Consider the following 18,577-nt stretch of genomic DNA (forward strand, 5'->3'; position numbering starts at 1 on the left):
CCTTCCAAGGAGTAAGCATCTTTTAATTTCATGGCTGCAATCACCATCTGCAGTGATTTTGGAGCCCCCAAAAATAATTCTGACAGTGTTTCCACTGTTTCCCCATCTATTTCCCATGAAGTGATGGGACCGGATGCTATGATCTTAGTTTTCTGAACCTTGAGCTTTAAGCCAACTTTTCACTCTCCTCTTTCACTTTCATCAAGAGGCTTTTGAGTTCCTCTTCACTTTCTGCCATAAGGGTGGTGTCATCTGCATATCTGAGGTTATTAATATTTCTCCCAGCAATCTTGATTCCAGCTTGTGCTTCTTCCAGCCCAGCATTTCTCATGCTGTACTCTGCATATAACTTAAATAAGCAGGGTGACAATATACAGCCTTGGCGTACTCCTTTTCATATTTGGAACCAGTCTGTTGTTCCATGTCCAGTTCTAACTGTTGCTTCCTGACCTGCATATAGGTTTCTCGAGAGGCAGGTCATGTGGTCTGGTATTCCCATCTCTTTCAGAATTTTCCACAGTTTATTGTGATCCACACAGTCAATGGCTTTGGCATAGTCAATAAAGCAGAAATAGATGTTTTTCTGGAACTCTCTTGCTTTTTCAATGATCCAGCAGATGTTGGCAATTTGATCTCTGGTTCCTCTGCCTTTTCTAAAAAACCAGCTTGATCATCTGGAAGTTCATGCTTCACGTATTGCTGAAGCCTGGTTTGGAGAATTTTGAGCATTACTTTACTAGTGTGTGAGATGAGTGCAATTGTGCAGTAGTTTGAGCATTCTTTGGCATTGCCTTTCTTTGGGATTGGAATGAAAACTGACCTTTTCCAGTCCTGTGGCCACTGCTGAGTTTTCCAAATTTGCTGGCATATTGAGTGCAGCACTTTCACAGCATCATCTTTCAGGATTTGAAATAGCTCAACTGGAATTCCATCACCTCCATTAGCTTTGTTCGTAGTGATGCTTCCTAAGGCCCACTTGACTTCACATTCCAGGATGTTTGGCTCTAAGTGAGTGACCACACCATCGTGCTTATCTGGGTCATGAAGATCTTTTTTGTACAGTTCTTCTGTGTATTCTTGCCACCTCTTCTTAATATCTTCTGCTTCTGTTAGGTCCATACCATTTCTGTACTTTATCGAGTCCATCTTTGCATGAAATGTTCCCTTGGTATCTCTAATTTTCTTGAAGAGATATCTAGTCTTTTGCATTCTGTTGTTTTCCTCTATTTCTTTGCATTGACTTATTAGAAGTAATTAAGTGCTGCTTGAGCATCTATTTTGACAGAGTTTTGTACTAAGTTCTGGGATGACAAATATGTGTCATAACCACTTTATGTAAATGGTTTCTACTTCATTTGGTGTAGCAAGCTTTAATAAAGGTCCACAATCTTGTGACAGAAAAACTCATTTAATAGCAAAACCTGTCCTGAAGTCATATGGTCAGGAAACATGATTGAACTGATACGATGCTATATATATGGTCTTTGTCCAACTCTGTGTTTTGCTGTAATAACTTTATTACATTTGATGATAAGGTGTTGCACCAGATCTCACTAGAAATATTAAGGAAAAACTTCAAAAATCTACAAATTCCAAAATGTTAATATATCTGGTCCTAAGAGTACAAACAAAAGATTATATAGTCTTTTATATATATATATATATAAAACACTTTTAAGTTAAAGTTTATAACAAGATAGCCTGTGGTGACTGTTAGTTAAATAAACAAGTGCCTTGAGATTGAGATGAGGCTGGACTCCTAAAATACTAGCAAGTCAAGAGAAATTTCCTATAGGGATAACACTTAGCTGAGACTTGAAGGATGTTCTCAGATGAGAAACGTAAAGAACCATCATGTGACACAGCTCCAGAAAGAGGGGCATTCCCAACAGTACAGACACCAACAGTGTGCCAGCATCAGGTGGGAAAGGCTTCTAGGTAGCAGTGATCAGCAATCCATGAAAGGTGCAGGGAAGGCAATGAATACAGTGTGTCCACGGATCTATAACTTAACCAGTGCAGCTAGATCAGAAAATTGATTTTAGGAAGCACTAGATGATAGATCAATATGATTCAAAGTCAGACTCTGGGTTATCCACAAGAGGGAAAGATATCTTTTTCATAAAGTCATTGTGTATAAGCAGAATTATTCTCAAAAGCCCTGTGGGAGTATGTTGCTGCTGCTGCTGCTAAGTCGCCTCAGTCATATCTGACTCTGTGCGACCCCATAAATAGCCCACCAGGCTCCCCCGTCCCTGGGATTCTCCAGGCAAGAACACTGGAGTGGGTTGCCATTTCCTTCTCCAATGCATGAAAGTGAAAAGTGAAAGTGAAGTTGCTCAGTCGTGTCCGACTCTTAGCGACCCCATGGACTGCAGCCTTCCAGGCTCCTCCGCCCATGAGATTTTTCCAGGCAAGAGTATTGGAGTGGGGTGCCATTGCCTTCTCCGTGTGGGAGTATAAACATATACAAATATTCTAAACTTTAGCCCTCTCCATACACCCCACTTCTTCCTTCTTTTCTAAGAAAAGTTCCTTGGTATGCTGTATTATCAGAGAGGAATTTTTGAAAAGTGTGTTACGTTAATCTTTTATCTTGCAAGTTCTGTCATGTAGAAGGTATTCTGGAAGAGAGAAACTTAAGAATTCTGCACTTTTCTCTGTGTGCTTTTTCTGTAAAATAAAAACCAAATGGGATTTAAAAACCAGCAGGCTGAATGTGAGTGTGTCTTAAATTTTATACACTCTAATATAGGACCTCATGACCTCAAAAGATTCTGTGTGCCTATAATAAAAGGTTGCTCAACAAGCCACATACAATAGGTCATTTGGATTCCAAAGGGAAAAGTATTGAACCAGAACTATCTGAATGAATGAACACTCATTCATTCCTTTATTCATTCAGCAAATGCATATTTGAGTTCATTATGCATAGGGTACTACATTAGGCATGGCTGCAAAGAAGAGGTAGAGCAGGCATGCAGTATTCTAAAAGTGGAGAGAAAAGAAGTCTTAGAGTAATCATAATACAAATGAATAAACAGAATATGATTAGGATAGTAAATACAATTAGAGCTTGGTGAAAGTAGAGATGACTTCCAGTGGGTGGGATGGAAGATAAGGAAAGGCAAGAGACAGGGACAACTTTTGAGCTAGATCTTGAAGGTTTATCTAAGCAAGCTTGCTTAGATATAAGCAAAAACGGGACTGATAAAATGGGAATATGAAAGATGATCAACCAGACTGCTAAAATGCATGCACAATAGTTTTGAATTAGTCTCTGACCTTGCCCTCAAGTTACTTATGTTCTAGTGGGGATGATAGGAGATGGACACAATTACAACCCAAGACAGACAATGCTAACATGCCCCATAGCATGACATCTTGTCCTAGACATCTAGGTCGAGGACAAGCTCTCCCAGCCAGTGGGGAGCATCTGAGCTTAATTTCCTCCCTACTGGCTCAAACCACCCCACATATTTAAATAATAAAAATATGAACTCTCTGGAACTAGTTAGTGTCTGTTGTTACATAATATTTTTATTTTCCTCTGTTTGTAGAACAGTCTTTTAGGGAAAATTCTAAGGAGCTATAGGGAACATAGTCTTCTCTTCTTGTGTTAAGTTCGGCTGGAGTCCAGTGGTGAAAGAGTCTAGTAATTCATTAATGATGGAAATAATTCATGGTCTTATCACCTCTCAGAGCAAAATCGTACATTTTTTAAACCAGTCTCCAACCCACAGCTCAGCCCTCCCTTTAGTGGGCAGCTTAGAAAACTCTTTCTCACAAACATTAACACAAGTTACTGGCTAGGGGTGAACAGTGACAGACCCAAACATGAGAACCCACCAAGGCAAAGCATTCACTCTTTCTCTGACCTTAGCAGAAATTTCCAAGTGTGGTTTAAAATGTTAAAATCTCTGGGCTTAGTTATCATGAGAAATGCAGCAACCATGAGTATAGGAAGTTTATTTTTGTCACTTAAGGGGAAACAGTGAAGACTCAAGCAGCCCCCCATAGACACAGTTCTCTCATTTGGGGTTGTTGGACTGGAGGGAGTTAGCTGTCTTGAATCCAGGAGCAATATAACATTTCATCTTTTTCCTTCCTTTCATGAGAATTCCTTCAAGATTTGGGGAAAGATGGCTTGCCAGCTTTTAGATGTACTTTCAAGGCAGCACATTTTGTGAATTTTTATCCTATTCTTGAAACAGAGAGGAAATGTTTGTTTTGAACTTAGCCTTCCACTGCTCCTCAAAAGAAGCCACTTTTCAATTACATGGTGGTTTTACTATAAGATGCCAAAATTTAACACCAGTTCTAAGACTTCTTGTTTCTTCTGTTTCTTTGGTGAGGAGTGAATGCCACTAGTTGGTGAGTTCAGGAATTCCTCAAACACAGAATTCATTTACACTACAGAAGTGGTCTTCAGGCTTGGTCCCTGGACCAACAGCATCAGCAGCACAGGGATCTTATCAGAAATACACATTCTCAGGCCTCAACCCAGACACAATGAGCCAGAAATTCAGAAGTGGGACCCAGGAAGTGACAGTCTAAGGAGCCCTTCAAGAAATGATTTCTTTAGAGAGTTCTATGGCTAGTGAAGAGAAGAGTTCACCGAATTCCATACAGCCAATCAAACAGGCTAAAAGCCACAGCATCCATTGGACATTTAATTATGTTCTTGAAAATGAGTGAGATCAGACCCAGTGCTGTGACTTGGGGGTGGGGTGGGGAGAGAGCTAAACTGGAGCTAAACAGAGTAAAAGGACCAAGATGGAAGATTCATCAGCTCTGTGGCAGGTGTTGTTGAAGGCTTTCCTTTCCATGTCTTACAGACAGCACTCAATTTTTTTCATGTTGTTTTCTTTTTTTTAAACATATGGAAAAAGTTTCAATCAACTGAGCATTGAATAGTCACTTAGGGGAATACCATTCTTGGTTTCCTTTTTAAGCCTTATTATTCTTCTTCAGTTTGGTCGCTCAGTCATGTCCAACTCCTTGCAACTCCATGGACTGCAGCACACCAGGCTTCCCTGCCCATCACCAACTCCCGGAGCTTACTCAAACTCATGTCCATCAAGCCAGTGATGCCATCCAACCATCTATTCTTCTGTTGTCTTATTCTCCTTAGGACCATTCAGAAGAAGGCAGAGCCAGCATCTACAAGTCTGTGTTCACCAACTCTTCCAAAGAGATGATGTGCTTTCCAGACTTCCCATACCCTGACGATTACCCGAACTACATGCACCAAAGCAAGGTCCAGGACTACATAAAGACATTTGCTCAAAAGAAGAATCTTTTAAGATATATACAGTTTGAGGTAAGGACCTTATAACATGTGCTGTTGACATCAATATGTTTAAGGATTAGAGGAAAAGCAGAGATACAGGGATACATTATCCTAGAAAATAGAGTCAAAGGTTTGGACACCTTACCAACCAACTGTTGGTTCAGATTATAAAATACTCATGAATTGTTTTTATTTCTCCTTAAAACATGTTCTCCAAAGTCTCTAAGAGCTTTCAAAACATCATAGAAAGTGGTGGAGGCAGCTGTACCAGCCTAATGAACCTTCCACCCTCACACACTTATGTTTTAGAAACAACCCCAAAGTCTCTAGTTCACACTTAGACTTCTGTAAGTCCAATGCCCAAGTTGTGATTCTAATAGATGTGGCATTTGTTAGAGATTCTGCCTTTAATAAGAGAGTAACAATGTAAAAGGATAATTTTATTGCCATCATTCTTCACACACTTAGTCCCTTAGATTAGAAGCCTTACGAGTTATGGCATAGCAGCATTGTTTCCATAATTATAAGTAATTCTTCACATTTGTTTAGAACTCAACTTCAATCCATTAGTTATGTGCAGAGCACCTATATATAGTGGGGAAAAAAAGAAGCAAAATCATAAATTTGAACTTTACTTAACATTTTATTTATTTATCTTATTATATTTTAAATTATTTTACTTATACCAAGCTCTGGGAGTTGGTGATGGATAGGAAAGCCTGGCATACTGCAGTCCATGGGGTCGCAAAGAGTCAGACACGACTGAGTGACTGAACTGAGCTGATATCAACATAACAGTCTTACAATGGAAGTGACTAATATTTCCAAAGGATAGTGTCCTTATATTGCAAAACAGAAATCAAGGATTGAAGCCTGAGATAATCTCATATTATTGGAGTAGATAGAAGAGGAAGCTAGAGAGGAAGAAGCCATGGATGTCAATGTAGGGTGACAGCAAGCAAATGATATGGCACCTTCATAAGATTCATAAGAATACTCACTGCAATATATCCCAAATCTACTAACTACATGCAAAAAAAATAAATATACCCCAGTGAGTAATTATTCTTGTGAAGTTTGAAGATTCACTGTGACTTCCTATTTTAATGCCTTTCCACACTATCCTCAATGAACATGAGAACACAGCAATTATTTTCTCCACAGAAATACTGCAAGAAACAAACAAACAAAAAACCTCATAGAACTGTAAATAGAAGCAATTTCTTTCTGGTTTTCTTTAAGACCCTGGTTACTAGTATTAAGAAATGTCCCAACTTCTTGATCACTGGCCAATGGGAAGTTGTTTCAGAAAAGGATGAGAAACAAGAATCTACTATTTTTGATGCTGTAATGATCTGTTCAGGACATCATGTGTACCCCAATCTACCAACGGATTCCTTTCCTGGTAAGTTTGGAAAATATATAAGAATCTTAAACACAAACATCATGGAATAAGATAGAGTTTTCCACAGATTGCACATAATAATCATTCTTAATGTTCCAAATATTTTTTTAAAAATTTGTCTGATGATATGTCAAATATACTCATCATTGGCCTCATCCTAAAAGAAACAAGGACTTGCAGGTCAGAGATTAAATGAAGACACAGGTCTGTAGAGAAGAAACTTGGGTCTTAAAATTTCATCTATATCCACATTTTGCAAATTAACTTTAAAAATCACAGTAAGTATGTAAGTATTTATGTGTGTGAGTGTGTAGTGATACATTTCATTACTCTGCAGAAGTGGCAAATAGCAAATAAATACATAAGCAACCTCCCTTCCTTTTTCCTTTCTTCATCTTTCTTCCTTCTTTCCTCCTCCTCTCTTCCCCCTCTCCTTCCTTCCTATCTTCCTTCCCTCATTCCTTCCTTCTTTCTTTGAAACAGGAATGCATCCCCTCAAAAATATTAGAGCTCATATGTCAGAGGCTGATGTTCATGAAAGTGAAAATGAAAGTCGCTCAGTTGTATTCAACTCTTTGCCACCCCATGGACTATACAGTCCATGGAATTCTCCAGACTAGAATACTGGAGTGGGTAGCCTTTCCCTTCTCCAGGGGATCTTCCCAACCCAGGGATCAAACCGTCTCCTGCACTGCACGCAGATTCTTTACCAGCTGAGCCACAAGGGAAGCCCACGTTGTTCATAAACCAAGGTAATTAAAAGAGTAGAGATTAAGGAAGAATAGTAGATTGACATAACTAATGCTAAGAGGCAGCATATTTGGGGGTTCTGAATGTAGAATACCTGGGCTCAACTCCTTATTCTACTAGATACTTACCATGTAACCCTAGACAACTCACTAAACTTCTTTGTCTCAATTTCCTTTTCTTTTAAAATAGAGATAATACTAGTACCTACCATTCAGAGGTGTTATCTGGATTAAATGACTAAGACAAGTAAACCCTCAACAAATAGTATGCTGCTACTGCTGCTAAGTCGCTTCAGTCGTGTCCGACTCTGTGCGACCCCAGACGGCAGCCCACCAGGCTCACCCATCCCTGGGATTCTCCAGACAAGAACACTGGAGTGGGTTGCCATTTCCTTCTCCAATGCATGAAAGTGAAAAGTGAAAGTGAAGTCGCTCAGTTGTGTTCAACTCCTAGCGACCTCATGGACTGCAGCCTACCAGGCTCCTCCGTCCATGGGATTTTCCAGGCAAGAGTACTGGAGTGGGGTGCCATTGCCTTCTCCAACAAATAGTACGGTTATTAGCAAATACAAGTTCAAATTCCTTAAGTTTTTTATGACGTCTTTAAAAGTAATTAGTTAGGGATTTAGTGCCAAAAATCTCCAAAAGGATAAGTGCATTTCAATTAGGGAAATTTTTTAAATTAAAATTGCTAATAGGAGAATCAAACATTTAAAAATAGTGGGGGGAAGAAAAGTGACTCTTAATTGCTGGTAGCAGGAGCTCTGCCCCTGGCAAAGGTCATGAGGAAGAAGGCTTGGCATACACAAAGGCGAGATCGAGCCTCAGGAGTCCCCCTGGAAATTCTCGAGCATCTACCCCCAAAACCAGAGTCTGCCTACTTTCTGCTTTGTGCTCTCACCTACACCTCTGACTTTACGGGGGGCTGTTCCCCACTACCTCTCTCTGAAACAAGAGTTAACTTACAGCTCCAGTTAATAATTCCTGAGTGTGACAGTGTTTCAACCTACAAACTCCTTTGGAAATCCTCTAGCCTACCTGAATAGGTTTTTCTGGCCACATGTGATTGTTCAGAGCCTCCCAGCTGTGAGAGGCAGGAGATGTTCTAAACTGTCTAAACACAGATTCCTTTGAGCAGTTAAAAGATTGATTAGAAATTGTATTGGTGAAGGGTTTTTCATTTGTTGGGCCAATGTTTGCTGCTAAGTCTCCATATCCCTCACCTGCTGTGTCCCTGGCAGTGTATTGATTAATATAATTGGTGTAAGTAGTAGCTTTAATGTTTGCAACCTTGGACCCTTGAGTTAATTCTTTTTCTTGTTATAGCCCACCACACCTTTGCCCTATAGGAATGTAACTTTATCTAATGCTTTTGGAGGGTGGCGCTTGACTAATCACCTTTAGAGAAAAATAAGTTTTCTGAAGAAAGGGTCTTAAAATGTTAACAGGCCTCCAGGCCAGAAGATGATGCAAAATCACCTAAACTTTTGCATATGATAAGTTTGCAGGAAGAAAGCCTGGCATACTGCATGACTCTACCCCTTCCCCCATTATCCTCTATGCATAACTTAAGGTATAAAAACTACTTTGGAAAATAAAGTGCAGGCCTTGTTCACCAAAACTTGGTCTCCCCATATCGTTCTTTCTCTCACCTTCTGGCTGAATTATTCAGCCTCTTTTCTCCACTGAATTTCCTCACTGAGCTATCCTTATTTCAGCCTCTTTTCTCCACTGAATTTCCTCACTGAGCTATCCTTACTTAACCACTCTTTATATCCTTAATTAACGTTTAGTTAAGCAATTGTTTCCTGATCCTCGCCGATGCCGTCCCCGCTTCGAATTCCCTGGATCCACCGGGGCTGGACCCCGGCACTTAATCATTTCTTCTGGAAGTCAACTCAAACCACTCTCCGTGTTCTGTGTAGGCCTCGACCGATTTCAAGGCCACTACCTCCACAGCCGGGACTATAAGGGCCCAGAAGTGTACAAGGGGAAGAGGGTCCTCGTGATTGGCCTGGGGAACTCAGGATGTGACATTGCTGTTGAGCTCAGTCGTCTGGTTACACAGGTATGAGATCTAAAAGGTCTGGGGAAACAAACTTAGGATGGCTATGCTACAACAGCAGTATCCAAAGCATTGAGGATGGCATTGACCATGTCATACCACAGTCTACCTGCTGTATATGCCAATCAAATCAAGGACTTGAGACACTCCCTGTGAAGCAATGTAATGTGTCCCATGCTAATAAGGAAGTATAGTCTGCTGAAACCAGAGTTAAGTACATGTATATATATGTAAGTATGCATTTTTGGTTTTAGTTTTATGTTCTGATCACCTCCAAGCAAACTGGTTGCTAGTCAAGCTCTGCCTTTATTTATTTAATAGTATTTCTTGTCACCTACCATGCAACAGTACTATGCTTACCACACTGGAAGAAACAAAATTTAGGTTTTACTATTGTTTACCCATTCAACAGCCAACAAATAACAGGCTGTTTTTATGTGTCAGCACTCCATCAGGCTAGAAATAAACACAGAAGTAAGTCAAGCTACTTCTTGATTTCAAGGAGGAATCAATGGGTAGAAATAGGATGACAGGTACACGATCATCATGAAAGGAAGCAATGAGACTTTAGTTGTGGCCGTGGCAGCACCATGACTAGATAATCGAACTTTGCATGGATGAATTGTCAAAGAAGTCTTCCCAGAGGACTCCATGCTGAGTCATACATAACCAATAAACCCAAAAGAACTTAACATATTTCTAATACAAGATTAAACTTGTCACAGTTGAATAAAGAGCTCTCTTACTCCCAGGTGTCAGGTAGTCATTCTTTCAACACCTATGCACTTGATCTCTAGGGTGGAGAGAGGGTAGTTCTGCCTCTAAATACCTAGTTTCAAAGATGGACTATTCATCTTGACCTACCTCTTTAAAAGTGCTCCTACTTGGATATTAAGGGAAATGTATATGGAAATATCCATAGATACGTACTAACATATTTCTAAGGAAATAGTTGCTCAATAAATAAATTCGTAAATGGATATTTAAAAATACCTAAGGATTATTCAAAGTCAGGCTCCCTTAGCTTATCACAAAAGTGATAAAATAGATAAGCAGTCGGGCTTGTCTTAGGCTAAAGCAGCTGCCCAAGGTCCTGGAGTGTATGTGTAGTGAGGACTGGAAAAGGAGACCAGGCACAGAGAACAGAATTAAATCCTTGGCATTTCCTCAGACTAATTTTGGCCAGCAAGTTAAATGCTTTACCCCCACTCAGCCAAGCAACTACCACCAGCCACCACCATTGACTGATCTTTACTAGACCTACCGTTTTAGTCTTAAAGGTCTGCAAACACTATATTTGTCACAGTTGAATAATGCATGCGTGCTAAGTCACTTCAGTCATGCATGACTCTTTGTGACCGTACAGACTGTAGCTCACCAAGCTCCTCTGTTCACGGGATTCTCCAGGCAGGAATACTGGAGTGGCGTGCCATGCCCTCCACCAGGGGATCTTCCCCACCCAGTGATCTAACCCACCTCTCCTGTGGCTACTGCACTGCTGGCAGATTCTTTACCACTGAGCCACCAGGGAACAGAGAACTCTCATATTCCAAGGTGTCGGATACTCATTCTTTCAACATCTATGCACTCGCCCTCTGGGGTGGAGCAAGAGAGGGTAGTTCTGCCTCTATCTAGCTTCTATCATGGACTACTCATCTTGACCTACCTCTTTAAAAGTTTTCCTACCTGAATAATGTATAGAGATGTCCATGGAATTGTGTTGTATCTGCTTAATTCTTACAGAGTGATATTGAAATCTGTTACCTTCCCTACCAGGTCATTATCAGCACCAGAAGTGGTTCCTGGGTCATGAGTCGGGTTTGGGATGACGGCTATCCTTGGGACATGCTGTATGTTACCCGCTTTGCATCCTTTCTTCAGAATGCCCTTCCTTCATTTGTCTCTGACTGGTTATATGTCAAGAAGATGAACACGTGGTTTAAACATGAGAACTATGGCCTGATGCCTTTAAATAGGTACTAAAAATAATACATATCTTACTATTAAAAAAAGTGAAGCACTGGTTTAAGTTGAATTCTTTCTAAGTCTTGCTTTAGTTACTGCATTAAGCCTGGTGAAATTAAATTAAGGACTGCATAGATGACATGGTATAATCAGAGACCATGAATGGGATGAAAATCTTACTGAAATTAGTCTAGTGGTAAAAGTAGTAAGAAAGAATACAAAATGGGGGTGGATCTGGTAACTAGATTACCCTAACATGCAAGATTCATTTGGGGTTGCACAAGCCATAGCACAGAATTTTGAGGGCTGAGACATCTCATAAATGATTTTCTTGAGGAATATTTTGTCCATGCTTATAGCTGAATATGCATAGCAATAGTAAGATGTACTCCTCAAGACTGTTGTGGTATTCAGTGAAATTTAATATGTAAGGATTACTTTGTGAACTCTAAAGCTTTACAAATATCAGTTCATATTAGTGTCTTCTAATGGGCATCAGTTCAGTTCAGTCGCTCAGTAGTGTCTGACTCTTTGCAACCCCATGAATTGCAGCACGACAGGCTTCCCTGTCCATCACCAACTCCTGGAGTTCACTCAAACTCAGTTCCATCAAGTGAGTGATACCATCCAGCCATCTCATCCTTTCTTGTCCCCTTCTCCTCCTGCCCCCAATCCCTCCCAGCATCAGAGTCTTTTCCAATGAGTCAACTCTTCATATGAGGTGGCCAAAGCACTGGAGTTTCAGCTTTAGCATCATTCCTTCCAAAGAACATCCAGAACTGATCTCCTTTAGAATGGATTGGGTGGATGTCCTTGCAGTCTAAGGGACTCTCAAGAGTCTTCTCCAACACTACAGTTCAAAAGCATCAATTCCTCAGCACTCAGGTTTCTTCACAGTCCAACTCTCACATCCATACAGGACTACTGGAAAAACCATAGCCTTGACTAGATGGACATTTGTTGGCAAAGTAATGTCTCTGCTTTTCAATATGCTATCTAGGTTGGTCATAACTTTCCTTCCAAGGAGTAAGCATCTTTTAATTTCATGGCTGCAATCACCATCTGCAGTGATTTTGGAGCCCCCCAAAATAAAGTCTGACACTGTTTCCCCATCTATTTCCCATGAAGTGATGGGACCGGATGCCATGATCTTAGTTTTCTGAATCTTGAGCTTTAAGCCAACTTTTTCACTTTCCTCTTTCACTTTCATCAAGAGGCTTTTTAGTTCCTCTTCACTTTTTGCCATAAGGGTGGTGTCATCTGCATATCTGAGGTTATTAATATTTCTCCCGGCAATCTTGATTCCAGCTTGTGCTTCTTCCAGCCCAGCATTTCTCATGATGTACTCTGCATAGAAGTTAAATAAGCAGGGTGACAATATACAGCCTTGGCGTACTCCTTTTCATATTTGGAACCAGTCTGTTGTTCCATGTCCAGTTCTAACTGTTGCTTCCTGACCTGCATATAGGTTTCTCAAGAGGCAGGTCATGTGGTCTGGTATTCCCATCTCTTTCAGAATTTTCCACAGTTTATTGTGATCCACACAGTCAAAGGCTTTGGCATAGTCAATAAAGCAGAAATAGATGTTTTTCTGGAACTCTCTTGCTTTTTCAATGATCCAGCGGACGTTGGCAATTTGATCTCTGTTTCCTCTGCCTTTTCTAAAACCAGCTTGAACATCTGGAAGTTCATGCTTCACGTATTGCTGAAGCCTGATTTGGAGAATTTTGAGCATTACTTTACTAGCGTGTGAGATGAGTGCAATTGTGTGGTAGTTTGAGCATTCTTTGGCATTGCCTTTCTTTGGGATTGGAATGAAAACTGACCTTTTCCAGTCCTGTGGCCACTGCTGAGTTTTCCAAATTTGCTAGCATATTGAGTGCAGCACTTTCACAGCATCATCTTTCAGGATTTGAAATAGCTCAACTGGAATTCCATCAACTCCACTAGCTTTGTTCGTAGTGATGCTTCCTAAGGCCCACTTGACTTCACATTCCAGGATGTCTGGCTCTAGGTCAGTGATCACAGCATCGTGCTTATCTGGGTCATGAAGATCTTTTTTGTACAGTTCTTCTGTGTATTCTTGCCACCTCTTCTTACTATCTTCTGCTTCTGTTAGGTCCATACCATTTCTGTCCTTTATCGAGCCCATCTTTGCATGAAATGTTCCCTTGGTATCTCTAATTTTCTTGAAGAGATCTCTAGTCTTTCCCATTCTGTTGTTTTCCTCTATTTCTTTGCATTGATTGCTGAGGAAGGCTTTCTTATCTCTTCTTGCTATTCTTTGGAACTCTGCATTCAGATGCTTATATCTTTCCTTCTCTCCTTTGCTTTTCCTCTTCTCTTCTTTTCACAGCTATTTGCAAGGCCTCCCCAGACAGCCATTTTGCTTTTTTGCATTTCTTTTCCATGGGGATGGTCTTGATCCCTGTCTCCTGTACAATGTCATGAACCCCCATCCATAGTTCATCAGGGACTCTATCAGATCTAGTCCCTTAAATCTACTTCTCATTTCCACTGTATAATCATAAGGGATTTGATTCAGGTCATACCTGAATGGTCTAGTGGTTTTCCCTACTTTCTTCAATTTCAGTCTGAATTTGGCAATAAGGAGTTCATGATCTGAGCCACAGTCAGCTCCTGGTCTTGTTTTTGCTGACTGGATAGAGCTTCTCCATCTTTGGCTGCAAAGAATATAATCAATCTGATTTCAGTGTTGACCATCTGGTGATGTCCATGTGCAGAGTCTTCTCTTCTGTTGTTGGAAGAGGGTGTTTGCTATGACCAGTGCATTCTCTTGGCAAAACTCTATTAGACTTTGCCCTGCTTTATTCCATATTCCAAGGCCAAATTTGCCTGTTACTCCAGGTGTTTCTTGACTTCCTACTTTTGCATTCCAGTCTCCTATAATGAAAATGACATCTTTTTTGGGTGTTAGTTCTGAAAGGTCTTGTAGGTCTTCATAGAACCGTTCAACTTCAGCTTCTTCAGTGTTACTGGTTGGGGCATAGATTTGGATTACTGTGATATTGAATGGTTTGCCTTGGAAACGAACAGAGATCATTCTGTCATTTTTGAGATTGCATCCAGGAACTGCATTTCAGACTCTTTTGTTGACCATGATGGCTACTCCATTTCTTCTAAGGGATTCCTGCCCACAGTAGTACATATAATGGGCATCTGAGTTAAATTCACCCATTCCAGTCCATTTTAGTTCGCTGATTCCTAGAATGTCGACATTCACTCTTGCCATCTCCTGTTTGACCACTTCCAATTTGCCTTGATTCACGGACCTGATATTCCAGGTTCCTATGCAATATTGCTCTTTATAGCATCGGACCTTGCTTCTATCACCAGTCACATCCACAGCTGGGTATTGTTTTTGCTTTGGCTCCATCCCTTCATTCTTTCTGGAGTTATTTCTCCACTGATCTCCAGTAGCATATTGGGCACCTACTGACCTGGGGAGTTCCTCTTTGAGTATCCTATCATTTTGCCTTTTCATACTTTTCATACTAATGGGCATACGAGGAGCAATTAACAAAGTAGTGTTAAGCAACATGTCTCAGCAAGTAGATAGTCTGAAAATGAATGTGCATGCCTCCACGGAAGGGTTGACATTTCTGCAGGACAGTGAGGAGGCATGGAGCATGTAAGGCAGGGGAGAGACACAGAACTGATGTAACCTGGCAAATTAATGAATCACTATTTACTTCTCTATAAAGACAGAGTCCAATACCTACTAATTAAAAAGGTATCTAGGTAGATGAATCAGTATATCAAAAAAAAAAAAAAGTAACATTTAAGTGGGTAAGGAAAAAAAAAAAAAAGAATTCCTTAGAAATTTCATCTTTGGTCCATGAAAAGCAAAAGCTTTTCACTGTGATTAGAAATACAGGCTTAAAAAGTGAGAACAAATTGCAAACTTTAGTACTAAATACAAGGTTTAGTAGCAAATTCTCACTCTGTAGCACTTATCTTACTTTGTCTGGCAGACTGCTATATCCCTCGAGAAAAATGTTGATTTCATGCATTTAAAATTATTTTTTTAATGTAATAGAAATTTCAGAGCTTGAACTGGTAAAGATTTTTTGTCTCGTAATAGTAACTGCAAACCATATTTTGGCTTTTTCCTTCAGACAATAAAAACAGAATTGGAAATCCATTCATCCAGGAAGGGTTCCAATTACCAAAAGTTGTTGATGATACCTTCTCACTCCTCCCTTTGTAGGGAGGGTAACAGGGGAGAAAAACAGGTTTGGCTGTGACCTATTTATCGCCACCTATAGGGTTAAAGAACAGTTTGCAGAATTAAAGAGGTAGAGAACAGTGTGGAATATAAAAACAAATTCTAAGACTTATAAAGTTTCTTAGTCTTTGAAATAGTTAGAGGAAACTCCAGAATCCTTGAAGGAAACTTAAGTCAAAATGAAGAATGACATCAAAAAGCAGCATTCCTAGAATTTTGGCAACTGAAGTGCAGTATCAACGTTGTACTTTTTTTTTTTTTTTGCAACTACAGTTAATGAAAGGAAACCGAAGTGGAGTCCGACTCTTTGCGACCCCATGGGCTGTAGCCTACCAGGCTTCTGTGTCCATCAGATTTTCCAGGCAAGGGCACTGGAGCGGGTTGCCATTTCCTTCTCCAGGATATCTTCCCAACCCAGGGACTGAACCCGGGTCTCCCGCACTGTAGGTGGACACTTTACCGTCTGAGCTACTGGAGTGGCATTAAAACATCTCACCACAATAGATCTGATTTCCTCATGTAAGATGAGAGCTTATTTATAATAATAGTTCGCTTAGAATAATGATGCTTGCACATGCCAGGCACTGTTTTAAGTGCTTTACAGATAACTGTTCATTTGACTCTCAAAACAACTGTAAAAGATAGCTTCTGTACTATCCCTATTTTCCATATAATACAAAATACAAATACAGAGAAGTAGCAGCTAGTAAGAGAAGGAACTAGGTTATGAAATTGGGCCACCGGATTCCACAGTCAGCACTCTTAACAACTTTATTGTGACTAGGAATTAGTTTTATCCTCATCTATTTGGTGAGTCTTCAAATAGTTTAAGTTATCCAGAAGAGAATATTCAAGTTTCAAGAAGCCAAAAGAAACAGCTCAGATATTCTTTATTTTTTTAAGTATAGTAGATTTACAATGTTTCAGGTGTAGTGAAGTGATTGTTACACATATGTATTCTTTTTCAGATTCTTTTCCACTATACATTATTATAAGATGCTGAATATAGTTCTTTGTGCTACACAGGTCTTTACTGTTTACCTATTTTGAATATTAAAAAGGTAAAGTGGAAGTTGCTCAGTCATGTCCAACTCTTTGTGGCCCCACAGACCGTGGCATGCCAGGCTCCTCTGTCCATGGAATTCTCCAGACAAGAATACTGGAGTGGGTTGCCAGGCCCTCCTCCAAGGGATCTTTCTGACTCAGGGATCAAACCTGGGCCTCCAGCATTGCAGGCTGATTCTTTACCATCTGAAGCACTAGAGAAGGCCATTTTATACATAGTAGTTGTATATCTGTTAAACCCCATTTCCCAATTTATCCATTCCTTGTTTCCCCTTCAGTAACCATAAGGATGCTTTCTCTGTCTGTGAGTTTATATCAGCTTTGTGAAAAAGTTCATTTGTACCATTTTTAAAGATTCCACATGTAAGTGATGTCATATGATATTTGCCTTTATCTTATTTCACTTAGTATGATAATCCCTAGGTCCATCCATGTTACTGCAAATAGCATTATTTCATTCTTTTTTATGGCTGAGTAATATTCCTCTGTGTGTGTGTGTGTGTACCACATCTATTTTATCCATTCATCTGTCAATGGACATTGAGATTGCTTCCATGTCTTGGCTATTATAAACAGTGCTACAATGAACATTGAGGTGCAAGTATCTTTTAGAATTAGTGTTTTTATCTTTTCCAGATATATGCCCAGGAGTGGGACTGCTGAATCATATGGAAGTGCTATTTTTAGTTTTTGAAGGAAAATACATACTGTTCTTCATAGTGGCTGCATCAATTTACATTCACACAAACAGCGTTAAGAGGGTTCCCTTTTCTCTACACCCTCTCCAGTATTTAATATTTGCAGACATTTTAATTGAAATATAGTTTATTTACAATATTTCAGGTATACAAAGTGATTCTGTTAAATATATACATATTCAGTCAGTTCAGTCGCTCAGTTGTGTCCAACTCTTTATGACCCCATAGACTGCAGCATGCCAGGCTTCCCTGTCCATCACCAATTGCCAGAGCTTTCTCAAACTCATGTCCATTGAATCAGTGATGCCATCCAACCATCTCATCCTCTGTTGTCCCCTTCTCATACTGCCTTCAATCTTGCCCAGCATCAGGGTCTTTTCCAATGAGTCAGTTCTTTGCATCAGGTGACCAAAGTACTAGGAGTTTCAGCTTCAGCATCAGTCCTTCCAATGAACAGTCAGGACTGATTTCCTTTAGGATGGACTTGTTTGATCTCCTTGCAGTCCAAGGGACTCTCAAGTCTTTTCTAGCATCACAGATCAAAAGCATCAATTCTTCAGCACTCAGCTTTCTTTATAGTCCAACTCACATCCATACATGACTACTGGAAAAACCATAGCTTTGACTAGACCAACCTTTGTCAGTAGAGCAATGTTTTTGCTTTTTAATATGCTGTCTAGGTTGGTCATAACCTTTCTTCCAAGAAGCAAGGGCCTTTTAATTTCAAGGCTGCAGTCACCATCTGCAATGATTTTGGAGCCCAAGAAAATAAAGTCTGTCACTGTTTCCACTGTTTCCCCATCTATTTGCCATGAAGTGATGGGACCAGATGTCATGACTTAGTTTTCTGAATGTTGAGTTTTAAGCCAACTTTTTCACTCTCCTCTTTCACTTTCATCAAGAGGCTCCTTAGTTTCCCTTCACTTTCTCCCATATGTGTGGTGTCATCTGCATATCTGAGATTATTGATATTTCTCCCGGCAATCTTGATTCCAGCTTGTGCTTCATCCAGCTTGGCATCTCGCATGATTACTCTGCATATAAGTTAAATAAGCAGGGTGACAATATACAGCCTTGATGTACTCCTT

The 18,577-nt window shown here is 40.0% G+C and overlaps 1 protein-coding gene across 1 annotated transcript in view; it reads left to right on the forward strand.

The window, feature by feature from the left end:
* Nucleotides 1–18,577, forward strand: part of LOC517828 (putative dimethylaniline monooxygenase [N-oxide-forming] 6) — a 29,837-nt gene that overhangs the window by 2,624 nt on the left and 8,636 nt on the right. Inside the window, exons 2-5 of the mRNA XM_005216926.5 lie at nucleotides 5,135–5,323; nucleotides 6,536–6,698; nucleotides 9,373–9,515; nucleotides 11,289–11,488. Coding sequence (XP_005216983.1) covers nucleotides 5,135–5,323; nucleotides 6,536–6,698; nucleotides 9,373–9,515; nucleotides 11,289–11,488 — 695 coding nt within the window. The remainder of the gene's footprint in view (nucleotides 1–5,134; nucleotides 5,324–6,535; nucleotides 6,699–9,372; nucleotides 9,516–11,288; nucleotides 11,489–18,577) is intronic.

This window comes from Bos taurus, chromosome 16 (assembly GCF_002263795.3).
Source record: "Bos taurus isolate L1 Dominette 01449 registration number 42190680 breed Hereford chromosome 16, ARS-UCD2.0, whole genome shotgun sequence".
NCBI classification, from domain to species: Eukaryota; Metazoa; Chordata; class Mammalia; order Artiodactyla; family Bovidae; genus Bos; species Bos taurus.